The sequence below is a fragment of the Chlorocebus sabaeus genome, chromosome 9 (genome assembly GCF_047675955.1).
Source record: "Chlorocebus sabaeus isolate Y175 chromosome 9, mChlSab1.0.hap1, whole genome shotgun sequence".
NCBI lineage: Eukaryota > Metazoa > Chordata > Mammalia > Primates > Cercopithecidae > Chlorocebus > Chlorocebus sabaeus.
In genome coordinates, this window is record NC_132912.1 from 95,622,518 (window position 1) to 95,639,021 (window position 16,504).

The following is a 16,504-nucleotide window of genomic DNA, read 5'->3' on the forward strand; positions in this document are numbered from 1 at the left end:
ACAGATCTTATGGGAATAAAGACAAGTAAGTCATTAGTTACAGTACAGTTGCCTAACTCCTCCTTGGATTAGGAAGAGTATGAGAGGATATAAGAAGTCATAGCTTGGACATGGTGACTCATGACTATAATCCCAGCACTTTAGGAGGCTGAGGTGGGAGGATCATTTGAGGCCAGGAGTTTGAGAACAGCCTGGGCAACATAGGGAGTCCCTGTCTCTACAGAAAATTAAAATAAAAAAAAAATTAACCAGGTGTGGTGGCGCACTGGTGGTTATAGCTACTTGGGAGGCTGAGGTGAGAGGATTGCTTGATTCCAGGAGGTTGAGGCTGCAGTAGGTCATGATTGTGCCATTGCCCTGTAACCTGAGTGACAGAGCAATACCCTGTCTCAAAAAAAAAAAAAAAGAAAATCACAGCATAAACAATGGATTTATTTTCCTGGTCTGTTAGTTTTTACTGTTTTTGAGGAAAGCATTATTTTTATATGGAAATGGTATGAGATAGGTATGAAATTTACATGAATTGTTAAGATTGGAGACTTCAAAGAAAGGTTATACTTATTGCAGCAGACTCTCTCCCAGTTTATGTGTTCCGTCTGATGCTTTGGTTGGAAAATGTGAAAAAAATTACATTACAATATGTATATAGAGATAAACATAGGGTCCTGTGAGGCGACAGAGTCGGGGTTGATTCACTATAGCTACCATTGTAGTTTTTATGGTTTTCAGACACATAAACAATGTTTTTTGTAAACTTGGAGGCCCATAGGAGGAGTCATATGACTGTAGAAAAATCTGGAAAAAAAGTGTTGTCTATCCATATTGTAGAGGGAAAGCAAAGTGTGTACTCATTCTGTACTTTGACATTCTAAGTTTAAAGGATAATCTACGTGGTTAAAAACCCTTTTGGTGACACTATATTATATTGGCAAAGATTAATTTATTGAATAATTGCGTTCCTTTCTATAAAACAATTGCATTTGATAGAAAGGATGAAATGAATCAAGATGCTTTGTTATGTTTATTTCTGGCTGTATTATAATTCACTTCTACTGCTGTAAGCATGTGACATTTTTCTTTCTTTGTGGATTTGGTATAAACTTTTGTTTATAGTGAGTTTAACACAAGTGTGTTATTTTGTTTGGTATGTTGTATGTTGAGTCAAAAATCAATGAATCTTACACTCAACTTTCTCTCTCAAATAACTAAAGTCTAAAGTGCCAGTTCTATTTCAGGGAAGAAATATTAGTAATTTCTGGATAGGATAATTGTTAGTAGGCTAATGTCTCAGTTATATGTGTTAGCATATACAAGTGTTCCAGGTTCAGTGTAATACATCTATATGTATGTGTGTGTGTGTGTGTGTATGTATATATATGTGTATATATGATAAAACGTTCAGTATATAAGGAAATTAAAATGTTTTTATATACTTGAAGTATTTAACATTTTATCTGAAAATATTAGCCTAACTCAAGGTGTAGAAGTCTAATGAATTTGTAATATACTCTTTCCTGCTTTGATTATTTTCATCTCTCAAAATATTTTCTTTTCATTTTGAAAGCTAAAATGTTACATTTTTTAATGCAGTGCTAGAAATGTACAGTAAGCTGAAAGAACAGATGAGTGCCAAAAGGTGAGTTGGTTTTTTTTCTTATTGTTTTAAATAAGAATTTTTTTCTGTTATTGAAAGGACAGATACATTTACTATAAATCATAGTGAATCATGAGTTTTGCTGTCTACATTACCCTAACCTTTGTACTTAAAATTCGTGCATCAGGATAATCCACTAAAACAAATCTTAGCCTTTTATTAGTGAATCATTGTCCTTTATAAATGATATAAATGATTAGTAATGTTGATCAAGGACAAATAGCTGAACAGGAATGAAAATACTGGTTAACTTACCAACATACTAATATTGCATGTAACTAAGGGCTAGGTGCATATTGTGGAAGGAAAACAGTGTAGGCAGTTATATTTTGACAGTCTGGGTGAATGTAGTAGGTCACATTCTGTTTTATAACTCAAATGCATATATGACAGATGAAAAAGAAAGTAAAGTAGTTTATTGATTGCCATAGGAGCATTGGATATAGTGATGTTTAAAATATTTTAAAGACAATTTTGGCCAGGTATCGTGGCTCATGCTTGTAATCCCAGCACTTTGGGAGTCAGAGGCAGGAGAATCACTTGAACCCAGGAGTTTGAGACTAGCCTGGGCAATATAGGGAGACCTCATTTTGCCCCCAACCCCCCACAAAAAGAAAAGAAAAAAACCAAACGATTCAGAAGTAACATAGAAAAAACAGAATAAATGAGACAGTTTGGACTAGGGAAAAAATGATTTCTTCCTGGTTAGTAACTACTTAATTATCAGAACACATCATATACAGACCTATAGTAAAAGATGTGTGTGTGTTCTGCTTCATGGTGCTACATGTTGAATTTCATTAGGCTTTACCAGTTAGTGCAATTTAGTAGAATGATTTTTTCCCTATAATAAACAAGCCAAAAACTATTCTGAAAGTCTTATTTTCTTCACGTATGTATTAATAATATATTCTCTTTTTAAATCAGTGTTATATATCCTCACATTTTAAAGATCCAAATAATTGCTCTATGTGTTTGCTGCAAAACAACAACAACAACAAAAAAAAACAGATATCACCTTTCTTATTTCCCATTCACCATTCCTTCTTTATAGGAGCAAAAACTTCTACCTCTTTTAATGGATTATTTTGGTATTTACATTTATGTCTTTAAATAACTAACTTTTAATTATTACCATATTATTTTCCAGTTTGGGGCATTATTGGTTTTTCAGTAATATAATCTAATATTTATACTCACATTTTCTCGACTATCCCCAAAATGTCTTAGGTCTTTTTCCCTTCCTGAAAACATTGATTGGTATGTGTTCTTTTGTCCCTTTTAATCTAGAACAGTCCTCCTGTTCTTTGTTTTTTTCAATGGAAGACTCCAGGTCAGTTCTCTTGTAGACCAGGGCATTTTGGATTTATCTTGTTGTTTCTTCATGTTTAGATTCAGGTTAAAAGGTTTTGGCAAGAGTATGACGTAAGTGATACCTCACATTGCATGACATCAGGAGGCTTATAAAGTCATGTTGTCCTTAGGTTATGCTAAATTTGATCATTTGGTTAAGGGGAAGTCTACCAGATGTCTTTTGAAAAAGTATATTTTTCTCTTTGCAATTAATAAGTAATCTGTGGGTCCTGTTTCCTAACAGCTTTTCATCCAGTAGTTTTATCATTCTTGCCTTAATCCATTATTATATTGGATTTACAAGATGTTGATTTTAAAAATGCTATTATTTCTTTAACATTTATTAACTGGCTTTTTTATATATAGAGAAGAGCTTTTTATTCCCCCCCACCACCTTTTTTCTTTTTTTCCTGATTATTGTTGTGAACTTATGCATTTTAAAAATAAATATAATTTATTATTGTCATTATTCATTTTGATGCACAAATTGTTTCAAATTTAACAAGAGAAACCCCTCAAGCCAGTTCCTGCGTCTCTGTCTTTGAGTATTTTTGTGTTTATCATACAGTAAGATGTTCGAAGCTCTCATTGTGCTTTTTTTTTTTTGCCTCAGATCTGGAAGCAGCCATTCTCCAGGGTACCCTAGCTCCTTTTAGTATTAATGGTATTTAGAAACTAAGATGTATAGGTTGGGAGCAGTGGCTCACACCTGTAATCTCAGCACTTTGGGAGGCTAAGGCAGGCAGATCGCTTAAGCTCAAGAGTTTGAGACCAGCCTGGCCAACATGGTAAATCCCCATCTCTACTGAAAAACAAACAAACAAAAATAGCTGGGCATGGTGGCGTGTGCCTGTGGTCCTAGCTACTAGGGGGTTGTAGGGGTTGGGTGCTGAGGCAGGAGGATCTCTTGAGACAGGGAGGCAGTTGCAGTGAGCTGAGATTGAGCCACTGTACCCTAGCCTGGGTGACAGCAAAACCCTGTCTCAAAAGAAAAACAAAAAGAAAAACAAGAAACTAAGATGTATGTGTGTGACTTATTACACACACACACACACACACACACACGCTTTGAAGTTGTCAGTTTGTGACCTACCTTTTCTCTTTTAGAACCTTCTCTTTGTCCTCTGTGGTCTATCATTTCCTGATGATGTGCTTTGATGTGGGTCTATTTACCTTCTTTGTGGTGGGTACTTAGTGAGCCTTCTTTTAATCTGGAAATTATCCTTTAATCTCATAATATCCTTAAGCATTAGGAAGTTTTTTTGAATTATTTTTTTCTTCTGTCTTCTTGATTATTTCTCTAGGATATTAATAGTTCAGTCTTCTAGATTGGTTCTCTAATTTTCTTATCTCTTTTTTGACATTTTAAAATCTCTTGGTCTGCTTGCTCTTTTTTTCTATGAGATTATTTCATCTTTACTTTCCAAAGGTGGTGCTGATTTTTAAAAATTTCTGCTAATTTTTAATTTCTAGGAGCTCTTTTTTGATCTTCAGTTTTTTTTTCAGGTAGCCTCTTGTGTTTGCTTTTTAGAGATTCTTGGAGTTGTAGACTTATGACTTGTGCATTTTTGTTTATGTTATACTAAAATAAACATACCTGTGTAGCCACCAGGTTTAAGATGTTGAATGTTATTGCCACCCAAAAGCTTTCTTATACTTCCTCACAGTCACCACCACCAAAACAAGATACAGAATACTTCCGTCACCCCCACAGTTCGCTCATTCCTCTTTCCAATTTCTCCTCCCGTCTCTAGAAATAACCACTTTCTGAGTTTTAGCATCATAGATTAGTTTTGTTTGTCTTTAGAACTGATTTAAATGGAATCTTCTTCACTCCTGATAATATTTTTAAAATTCATCTGTGGTTGCAAATTTCTTTTTATTGTTAGAATTTGTTTATGTATCCATTAGTTGCTATTTGGGTGGTTTCAGGTTTGCGGGTGTTATGAATAAGACTGCCGTGAAACTAAGGTACGAGTCTTTTTTGTAGGGATTTGTTTGTATTTCCATTTAGTAAATATATAGGAGTAGAATTGGTCAGTGATAGCATAAATGAATGCTATACTTTTTAAGAAACCGTTAAATACTTTTCTATTTAAAATATGATTTGAAAAATAGACTTTAAAAATATAATTTAAAAAATAATTATTCTAGTAGTACCATTTATACTTCCATTAGCAATGTATTAATAAAAGAATTTCATTTGCTCCACATCCTTGCAAATTAGTTTGTTCTAGTGGAGCCATTTTGGTAAGTATAAAATAGTATCTCATTGTTTCAATTTGCATTTTCCTGATGACTGATTGTTTATAGATCAGAGTAAACAGATTTATTTATTTATTTTACCACCAGTGAAATCAGGGATAGAAAAATCATGGGTTTAGACTGTAGAAAGAAAGGATTTAGGTTAGACACAGTGCAGGGCATCTAGATGATAAAGGTTTGGGTATGTTGAATTTCGGTGACAAGAAAATCTTTGGAATTGGCTTCTCTAGAGATCTTTAAGTATCATAAGTGCGTTTTTATTTGGTATTTGGCTGTTTGTATGTTTTCTTTTGTGAAGTGTTTGTTCACATCTTTTGCTTATACTTTTTATTTAATAGATTTTATTTTTTAGAGCAGTTTTAGGTTTACAGAAATATTAAACACAAAGTACAGAGTTCCCATATACTTTTCTCTTCTTTCCAAGCAGTTTTTTCGTTGTTAATGTCTTGCATTAATATGGCATATTTACTGTAACTAATGAACCAATATTGATACATACGTATTTGCCAAAGTCCATAGTTTCATAGTTTTACAGTAGAGTTCATTCTGTGTTGTACAGTTCTATGGATTTTGGCAGACATATATCATGTATCCATTACAGTATTACACAGAATTGTTTCACTGCCTGAAAAATTTCCTGTGTTCCCTGTCTTTCCTCATCCTTCCCAGCTGTGAACCCCTGCCAATTACTGAACTTTGTACTGTTTCTATAGTTTTATCTTTTCCAGAATGTCGGATAGTTGAAATAACACAATATATATGTATAACATGTTCAGACTGGCTTATTTCACTTGGCAATATGCATTTAAGGTTCCTCTATGTCCTTTCGTGACTTGATAACATTTCTTTTTTAATCACTGAATAATATTACATTGTATGAATGAACCATAGTTTATCCATTCACCTACTGAAGGACATCTTGGTTGCTTCCAAGTTTTGGCAATTGTAAATAAAGCTGCCATAAACATTTGTGTGCAGGTTTTATGGACATAAATTTTCAATTAATTTCAGTAAATACCTGGGGATGCGATTGCTGGATCATATGGCAAGAGTATGTTTAGTTTTGTAAGAATCTGCCAAACTGTCTTCAGAAGTGGCTGTACTATTTTGCACTCCCAGCAAAATGAATGAGAGTTTCTGTTGCTCCACATCCTCCTCAGGATTTAGTGTTGTCATTGTTTCAGATTTTGCCTGTTCTAATAGATGTGTAATGATATCTCGTTGTTACTTTAATTTGTAATTAACTAATGACGTATGATGTTGAGCATCTTCTCACATGTATGTCTTCTTTGGCGAGGTGTCCAAGTCTTCTGATCACTTTTTAATTTGGTGGCTTATTTTTGGACTGTTGAGTTTTAAGTGTTCTTTTTATATTTTGGATACAAGTCCTTGATTCAATTTGTGTTTTGAACGTATTTTCTCTCAGTCTGTGGCTTGTTTTTTCATTTTCTTAACAGTGTCTTTAAAGAGTAGAAAGTTGGCCGGGCGCGGTGGCTCAAGCCTGTAATCCCAGCACTTTGGGAGGCCGAGGCGGGTGGATCACGAGGTCAGGAGATCGAGACCATCCTGGCTAACATGGTGAAACCCCGTCTCTACTAAAAATACGAAAAACTAGCCGGGCGTGGTGGCGGGCGCCTGTATTCCCAGCTACTCGGAGGCTGAGGCGGGAGAATGGCGTGAACCCGGGAGGTGGAGCTTGCAGTGAGCCGAGATCGGGCCACTGCACTCCAGCCTGGGCCACACAGTGAGACTCCGTCTCAAAAAAAATAAAATAAAGAGTAGAAAGTTTTAGTTTTAATGAAATTAAATCAGAAAAGTCTAATTTAGCTTTTTTCTTTCCCTCATGGATTGTGCTTTGGTGTTTCTAAAAACTAATTGCCAAACCCAAGGTCATCTAAAATTTCCCTTGTGTTATCTTCTAGAGTCTGAGAGTTTTATGTTTTACATTTAGGTCTGTGATCCCTTTTGAATTAATTTTTATAAAAAGTGAAGGTCACTGTTTACATTTATTTGTTTACTTTTTTGCATGTGAATGTCCGGTTATTCCAGCAGCATTTGTTGAAAGAACTACTCTTTTTCCATTGAATTTCCTCAGTTAACTGTATTTGTGTATTTCTGTGCTTTGTTTCATTTTATTGGCCTGCTTGTTAATCCTTTTGCCTTTACCATACAGTCTTTAATATTGTAGCTTTACACAGTATTAAGTCTTGAAGTTGGATAGTGTCATCTATCCTTCAACTTTGTTCTTCAATATTGTGTGGCTATTCTGGGTCTTTTGCCTGTCTATATAAACTTCAGAATCACGTTGATGTTCACAAAGTAAGTTACTGGGGTTTTGATTGGGATTGCATTGAATCTGTAGATCAAGTTGGGAAGAACTGGTATCTTGATGATACTGAGTCTTCCTATTCATTAATATGGAATATCTTTCAATTTATTTAGATTTTCTTTAATTACTTCTATCAGAGTTGGTATTAGTTCCAGAAAATTTTTTATTGAAGGTTTTTACATAGATAGATTTCATGTTACCTGCAGAGACTTTTGTTTCTTTTTTCAGTCTTATTGCCTCTTTTTTCTTGTCTTATTTCACTAGCTAGTAACTCCACATAGTCCGATGTTGACTAGGAATGGTGAGAGGGAACATCTTTGCCTTGTTCTTAATCTCATGGGGGAAAAGCATCTTGTTTCCCACCATTAAGTATGGTACTAGTTTTGTATAATTTCCGTTTCTTTAAATTTGTTAAGGCATGTTTTGTGCCAAGAATGTATCTGTCTTGATGTTCCATGTGAGCTTGAGAAGAATGTGTATTTTGTAGTTGTTGGATGAAGTATTCTATCAGTGTCAATTAGATCCAGTTGATTGATGGTACTGTTCAGTTCAACTATGTCCTTATTGAATTTCTACCTGCTGGATCTGTCAATTTTTGTTAGAGGCTTGCTGAGGTCTGCACTTGTAATAGTGTATTTATTTATTTTCCTTTACAGTTCTATTAGTTTTTGCTTCACATATTTTGATGCTCTGTTGTCAGTTTCATACACAATAAGGATTGTTATGTCTTCTTGGAGAATTGGCCATTTTATCATTATGTAATGTTCTTTATCCCTAATAATTTTCCTTGCTCTGAAATCTGTTTCATCTTAATATAGCTGATCTACCTTTCTTTTGATTAGTGTCAGTATGGTATATCTTTCTCTATCCCTTTGTTTTTTATCTCTTTGTGTCTGTACATTTGAAGTGATTCAGACATTATATAGTTGTGTCTTAGTTTTTTCCACTTAGAATTTAATAAAAATTTCGTACTTTTTCATGTATCTTGTAAATTTTTTTGTATGCAGGACATTGTATTTAAAAAGAATAGAAGAGACTGATTGGAATGTTAAGTCTCTGATTTTTAAAAATAAACAACAGTAGACCACATTTCCCTATATATTAAACCAATTCCATGGTAGGACAAAGTCTGGTGAAATGTAAATGCTCAAGGGAAGGCAAATGAAGTAAGAACAGTGGCATAATTTGTACTTTGTAGGCCAGAGAATCATTAGAGTACTCACATGTTCTCCATTTAGTGATGACACGTACATTTTTTGAAGTATCTTGTATTTATAAAAACAGACACCTTGTCAGAGGTTTAATATATAGGGAAATGTGGTCTACTGTTGTTTATTTTTAAAAATCAGAGACTTAACATTCCAATTATAAGGACATCATTACCTTATAATAAAAGACTTTACAAATAGGGTAATAATTTGTTTTAAAATAATTTATAAGGTAAATTCCATTATATATTGTTGAATAGGGTATGCGCTTATAGAACTGGAAGTGTAGATATATAACTGAATGGAAATGTGGCCAAATGCTGATGAGTTAATTACAACAATGATAGCGTCAGATCATAGGTGCTTTTTATATTCCCCTTTTAGGTTTTGTATTTTTCTAGTGGTTATGGATTACTGTTATAATTTTATAAAAACAGTGTTAAGTGTATCTAAAGGAGAAATGGTAATCTATTGTAGTGTCATTTTTGCCTGCATTTAGAAACAGATAAAACATATAGGAGATTTGTGGCTAAATTTTAGAAAGGATCCAGGGCCTGATCTCTGACTTCTGCTTTCTGTCTAAGATGATAAACTTTCCATATATCTTCACTGGAATTTTCCCAGAAAGCAGAGTCTGAGGTAAAAATAATATATTTTACTACTTTTTTAGGGAGTATAATCCTAGGGAAGTTCCCTGAATCCTAGTTTTAGGGAAAGGGAAATGAGACAGGAAATCAGTTGAGAGAGCAAATATGAGGGTGAGTTATTGAGTTATTTAAATACCTTTAGGGAGGGTTGTATATGTTTTTGCAAATCATAATCTTCCCTTCAGGAAGAGGAAAGGAGACCTTATCTCTGACTTGCTTTTCTTATTGGTTAAGAGTTCAACCCCCTGACATTAACTCTCCACATTTCTGGGTTGTGTGTATGTGGGTGCTAGGTAAGTCTTATGACCTCTCATGCCTCTGATGATGTCTCATGGGAGCACCAAGATGGGAGGCACAGTTGTGCTAGGAAGTAAGTTGACTGTGTCTGTGGTATGTTGCAAAAACTACTGGTAATATTTTTCATTTATTCTACAACACTTAGGATTTTGAAATCCTATTTTGAAATTTATTTTGAAATACATTATAGACATTAGCATGAATTTTCAGAGACCATACCTGTTGTAGAGAGAATACTTTTGAAATATACCTAGTTCATATAAAATCAGGAAATTAGTCCAGGATCAGGTAGTGTGGTTTGACTGTTGATTGATCTGTTGCATCTAAAATGTTATGGGTTATACTGAAAATACCTAATTCATTATTTCACTTCATCTAAGCCTTTAATATCTCAGGCATTATCAAAATTATTGTAATGACAGCTCTCCCACCCATACCACCACCTAAATATTTCAGTTTCTGACCAAATGTATATTTTGTTTATATTATAAGCATGCTAATGTTTACCAAGATAAAATTTAGATGGTCTAATTTTTAAATTAGTGGTAATATTTTGTGACAATTTGCAGAATATACTCTGTCTTTGAGAGTATATGCCAGAAAACTAATTGGTATTTTAAAACAGCTTTTGAATATAACACCTTTTTTGTTTTGTTTTGTTTTTTCTTTTTTGAGAAAGTTTCTTACTCTGTCACCCAGGCTGGAATGCAGTTGCATGATCTCACTGCAACTGCTACCTCCCGGATTCAAATGATTCTCATGCCTCAGCCTCCTGAGTAGCTGGGATTACAGGTGTGCACTGCCATGCCCGGCTAATTTTTGCATTTTTAGTAGAGACAGGATTTCACAACGTTAGCCAGGCGGGTCTTGAATTCCTGATCTCAGGTGACCCGCCCGCCTTAGCCTCCCAAAGTGCTGGGATTACAGGTGTGAGCCACCACGCCCGGTGGGTCTTTTCAACTTAAGTTTGTTTTCACTTATGTCTCATAGTTTCTATCAACTTAGTTTTGATTTTTTTGTACATTAATTAATGCCTTTTCCCAATTTTAATGTCATCCAATTCAATAGAAAGATATAGAATACTATGTAATTAATTTTTAAAGTTCTTCTACCTAACTCTCAAATAGATTTTTGGTGGTGAATATTATTGTAGGAAACTGACAGTTTGGTAAGGTCTCAGTCCTGCTACCAATTAATATGGTATCTTGGCCAAATTATATACTCTTTTTCTGTATTTCAGTTTTCCCATCTATAGAATGCTACTTGTAATATCTGCCATAGAAGTGTACCTCATAGAAGTCTAAAGAGAACTAAATTATGTATATGAAAATATATGTCAATTTATCTAGGGCAAAGGCTATACTAATTGTTGCATACCCAGCATGTCACACTGTGAAATAGTAGCGCCCAAAGCCCGAAAAATATTCAGTAAATATTTGTTGAATTGAAAAAGCACTCTACCAGTGTGGATTTTTACCTGTTTTTTGTGTGTGTGTGTGTGTGTGTGTGTGTGTGTGTGTGTGTGAGAGAGAGAGAGAGAGGGATACTTAACAGTATTTCTTATTACCTTAAATAGTAGTATGACATTTTTTAAAAAGTTAAATAAATTTTATTTTAATTAGAATTATATTCAAGTTATGTACTTTTTTGTATGGTGAATCCATGTGGACGGATATTAGGATGGGAGACAGAATACAAAATCATATAGCAAATCACTAAATGTTGTAATTCAGAAATTTGAAACAATTATACATATTCATTTAAGGTATTGAGATGACTATGATAATGCTTTTGATGTTATAAATTCAGATGAAGTGAAATAAGGAAGTTTCACATTAATGTATGCCATGAACTTTGAGCCTGTGGCTTGTTTATGTGGTTTATAGTTTGTCCTTGACAAATAGATGTAAATATTAATTTTACTTATTTTAACTATGACTAGGTCCTTTTTAATGAATAATCAGTGTAAGACTGATTATTTAGACTTACTTGTAAATTTTTTGTGATAAGAACTTTTTATAGAGTTTTCTTTTTAACTTCTCACAGGTACTATTCTGCCCTAAAAACTATGGAACAATTAGAGAATGTGTACTTTCCCTGGGTTAGTCAATACCGGTTTTGTCAGCTCATGATAGAAAATCTTCCCAAACTCCGTGAGGATATTAAAGAAATCTCCATGTCTGATCTCAAAGACTTTTTGGAAAGCATTCGAAAACATTCTGACAAAATAGGTGAAACAGCGATGAAACAGGTGAGATTAAAAATAATTTCGATTTAATATTATTTAGTAATACAGGATCTGGAAAATATCCAAAGTTTACTCCTTTTTTTTTTTTTTTTTTACTTCTTTAACTTACATAAAATGCTTAGTTTTGTTTTACCTTTTTCTTTTCTGGTTATTGTTTAGAAAGGATTCTGTCAGTGTTTTGTTTGGCTTCACAGTTACTCCTTTTTTAAGTAAAATCAGTCTAACTTAAATTCTTTAGTTACCACCTGAACTGTCAGCATTCTTCTCCATATATGTGGTGTTATATTATCCTTTATCACCAGCCAAATCTGGTATAGAATTAGCTAATCAGTGGCAGCCACAGAGGCAAGTGGGAGCCTTTTTACGCTAAGATTCTAAACTGTTCTGTATTTAAAACAAATTAAAAGTATTAACCATGAATTGAAAACTATTATAGTTCAATAATGAACGGACAAACAATGGGAAAAGCCTCAGCAGTTATGAAGTTAATATATCTACCTTTTGAGTCAGCAGTTCCACTGCTAAGTGTTTATCAGTGAGAAACAGAAAACATGGCCTCATGATATTCATAGCATCTTTGTTCACAGTTAGCCCCAAACTGGAAACAGCCCAAATGGCTATCAGAAGGAGAATGGATACATAAATTGTGGTATATTCATACAATGGAGTACTACCTAGCAATGAAAATGAATGAATTACTGATAATGCAACAACATGTATAAATCTCACAGATATGTTGAGCTACAGAAATTGAGTTCAAAAAGGCACAAATTGTGTGATTCCATTTTTATGCCATTCGAAAGCAGGTAAAACTAAGATGAAAAAAATCAGAACAGTGGTTACCTCTGGGTGGGGAAATTGCCTAGGAAAGGACACAAGGGGACTTTCTGGGGAGATGGAAATGTTTTATACCATGATAAAAATGTATTTGTCAAACTTGTACAGATCTTAGCTATATATTTCAATGTATATATATCCTACTTTAAAAAAACTATAAACAATAATAAACTATAAATAGAAAACTATAAAAAATAATTTGGGGCCGGGCGGGGTGGCTCATGCCTGTAATCTCAGCACTTTGGGAGGCCGAGTCGGGCGCATCACGAGGTCAGGAGATCAAGACCATCCTGGCTAACGTGGTGAAATCCCATCTCTACTAAAAATACAAAATAAATTAGCCAGGTGTGGTGGTGGTTGCCTGTAGTCCCAGCTACTCGAGAGGCTGAGGCAGGCGAATGGTGGGAACCCGGGAGGTGGAGCTTGCAGTGAGCTGAGATCACGCCACTGCACTCCAGATTGGGTGACAGAGTGAGACTCTGTCTCAAAATAATAATAATAATAATTTGGAGTATATAATGGAGTGAGTGGATAAAGGTATAGATGAAACAAGAATGTAAAAATATTAGTTGAAGATAAATGATGGGAGTTCATGATATTAATCTGTTTGAAATTTTTAATAATAAGTTTAAAAAATTAAATTTTCTAAGAGCTGTTGAAACTCATAATAATTATAATGTCATAGAAATAAAACAATGCCCAACACCATTTCTTCTTTTTGTCTTTACATTGCACACTCTTTTATGATTTCTAATGCTTGGTTTTTTTCCCCCAAATATTACAAACTACTTTGGAAACTCCTCAGTTTTTCTTACTGATTGCCTCTGGTCAGTGAGGATCTTCCCCATTGGAGAGCTCCTCACCATTGTATTCTTCCCTTCAATATTACAGTGTTTTCAATACTATTTCTCCTACCTCTGGCCAAGGAAATCTGTGCATCCCATGGGGGTTAAAAACACAACCACTTGGTAAATTTCTTCAGTATGAGAATGCAAGCAGTTTAAAGTTCATATTCCATTATAGATTTTAATTACAAGTGTCAGTATTAAACTTGTCTTCTTTGACTTATTTTTCATAGACCAATTTTGGATTCTTTCCACTTAGGGAGTCCATCAAATCATGGACCCTAGGATTTAAGATTTACAATAATTTATTTCTGGGAGAGAATAGACTTTCTTGGTCCACTATCATTATTTCCTCATAAAAGTCATCAAGCTCCCTATCATTGCAGTTTAAACAGACATTTCATACAGAAACTTTTCTTAGCATCTCACTGTGGGGATGTTTTTCCTTATAGTTTCTTCTTTCGGAAATAACTTCCACAGAGTTGAGAAGTTAGAGAGTTTTCCTTCTAGTGAGAGTTAGACTTCTCAAGATTTGATAAGAAAAATTGTATTTTGTTCTGTCTTGGTATCCCTTCAGGCCACCTTTCAATTTCTTGTGGGTTTCTGTGTGTGTGTGTGTGTGTGTGTGTGTGTGTGTGTGTATGAGAAGCCTCCTGAAGTCTCTCATCAGCTCTGCTCAGTTTGGCAGAGTCACAGTTTAGTTCTGGAATCTTATAGGTGGCATGAGTGTAAAGCTCATACTTTGCAAAGAGCTCCCTCCTTTGGGTGCACTGTGTATCCTGTGCTTAATTCCGTGATCTTATATCCCTTTTATGGATGGATGGACTTATGTATTCACTTAAATATCTTATAGCTACCCCAAACCCAGCATTTCTAAAACTAAAGCCATTCTCTTTTTCCTAAATCTATTTTTCTTACATTTGCTATCTCAGATAGTAGTGTCTCCTGTTTCCACAATCCAGTAACTGGGGAGTATTTTAAACTTTTCAGGAGTATTGATACTGTTTATGTTATTTGTTACTAAGTCCTACTTAGTAACTATCAGTTCTGCTTCTAAATACCTGTAGATTCTGTTTCCCCCTTACATAACTGAACTGTTATATAGAATCATTTGTTTTTCTTATCTGTATCTGTATGTTCTTTTCCTTTTGGTTACTGTCCTAAAATGCAAACAAGACCACACCACTTCATCTTAAGTGATTCCCTGTTACCTTTTACTTAAGTCCAGGTTCCTCAGTCTCATCTTGCTACTTGTCTCCCTTCTATGGTCTGGCAGTATCTGCTGTCTTAAGATTTTGGAATATACTAGCTGTTCACCAAGAATGTCTTCCATTCTTTCACATTGCTCAGTCAGATGAATTCCTGCTTTTTCCTCCCAAAAGCCGGCTTGAGTATCACTTTGTCTGTGAAATCTTCCGCTATCACCCATTACACTGCTGCCAGTGAGAGATGGTCACTTCATCCTCAGTGTGTATACCATTGTACTTTTCACACTACAGTTGGTTTTTTTATGTTCTTAACTAGACTGTGAATTTTTAAGTGAAGGATTTTGCCCTGCTTATTTTTGCCTTCCTGGGATCTAGCTATTATGCCTAACATGAGTGGCACAAAAAAGTTATTTTTGAAAATTAGTTTAGAGCTGAGTTTTTAGATTGTCTAGGGAGAATTTTAAAAATTCTAATATGAGAGATGAATCTACTCTTGTCTAATGTTTAATTAGCAATAGATATCTAAAATTTTTATTGGATAAGTTAACATTTTCCATATGATGTTCTCTGGCACACATTTTAATATTGCTCTCTAGGGCCGGGGTTCCTAGCCCCCCAGCCGCAGACTGGTACCTGTCTGTGGCCTGTTAGTAACCAGGCCACACAGCAGGAGGTGAGTGGCTTGCTAAAGAGGATTACTGCCTGAGCTCCGCCTCCTGTCAGATCGGCGGCATTTGATTCTCATAGAAGCGCGAACCCTATTGTGAACTGTGCATGCGAGGCATCTAGGTTGTGCGCTCCTTATGAGAATCTAATGCCTGATCATCTGAGGTGGAACAGTTTCATCTGAAACCATCCCCCCACAAGAGAAGGCTGGGGACCACTGCTCTAGGGAGAACAAAGGGACTAAATAGTCACATAAATTTTGGAAACCTAGGTTAAATAAAGTTAAACAGATTTATTTACTTATGAATTGTAAATCTCCTCGAAGGAGGATACAATATGTAATATTTATATAACTCATTTGAGCTTAGAACCCTTTTTTCAAGGAACATGTGTTTTTACTGTGTGAATGGTTAATTTTGTGCATAACATAATTTGGAAACAGTACTCTAAATAAATGATATTATACTCTGAGGACCGAAAATCATTGACAAAGTTAGTTTGGGCACAGAGGGTAAAGGAATACACAGGAGTGATAATAATTTTCTCCAGTACGAGCCTCTGGGGGGCAGCCAGGATCAAAGTCTAGGTAAGAGAGGAGCCAGATTACTGCAACTTGCATGGTCTGATAACCTAAGAGTAGAGAAGGGCTGATAGGCAATTACATATGCCTTAGAGAGAACTCACCTAAAAGAGCCAGCACATGACCTTTCTATGTGCTGACAGAACAGAATAGCAACAATCTGACTCATCAAAGCAGAGAGAATGTCTCGCAGTGTGTAAGGAAATTAAAATCCTGGAATTAAGTTTATATTTTTTTCTATTTCTGGTAATGAAGTTCTGATAGGGAAGTATTACTAAAATGCCTAAAAATATGAGGGTTCTCAACTTTTTATTCTGTGTAAATGTTGTTTTTTGTCAATGATCAGTTGTGAGATAACAGCTTCTGC

At 34.8% G+C, this 16,504-nt stretch overlaps 1 protein-coding gene across 9 annotated transcripts in view; it reads left to right on the plus strand.

Moving 5' to 3' along the window:
• The window catches only part of EXOC6 (exocyst complex component 6), a 304,230-nt gene that overhangs the window by 143,151 nt on the left and 144,575 nt on the right, over nucleotides 1-16,504 (plus strand). For all 9 annotated transcript variants that reach the window (XM_073019177.1, XM_073019178.1, XM_007963577.3 and 6 more), the window contains 2 exons: nucleotides 1,591-1,636; nucleotides 11,800-12,004. In XM_073019177.1, the coding sequence (XP_072875278.1) occupies nucleotides 1,591-1,636; nucleotides 11,800-12,004 (251 nt within the window). The remainder of the gene's footprint in view (nucleotides 1-1,590; nucleotides 1,637-11,799; nucleotides 12,005-16,504) is intronic.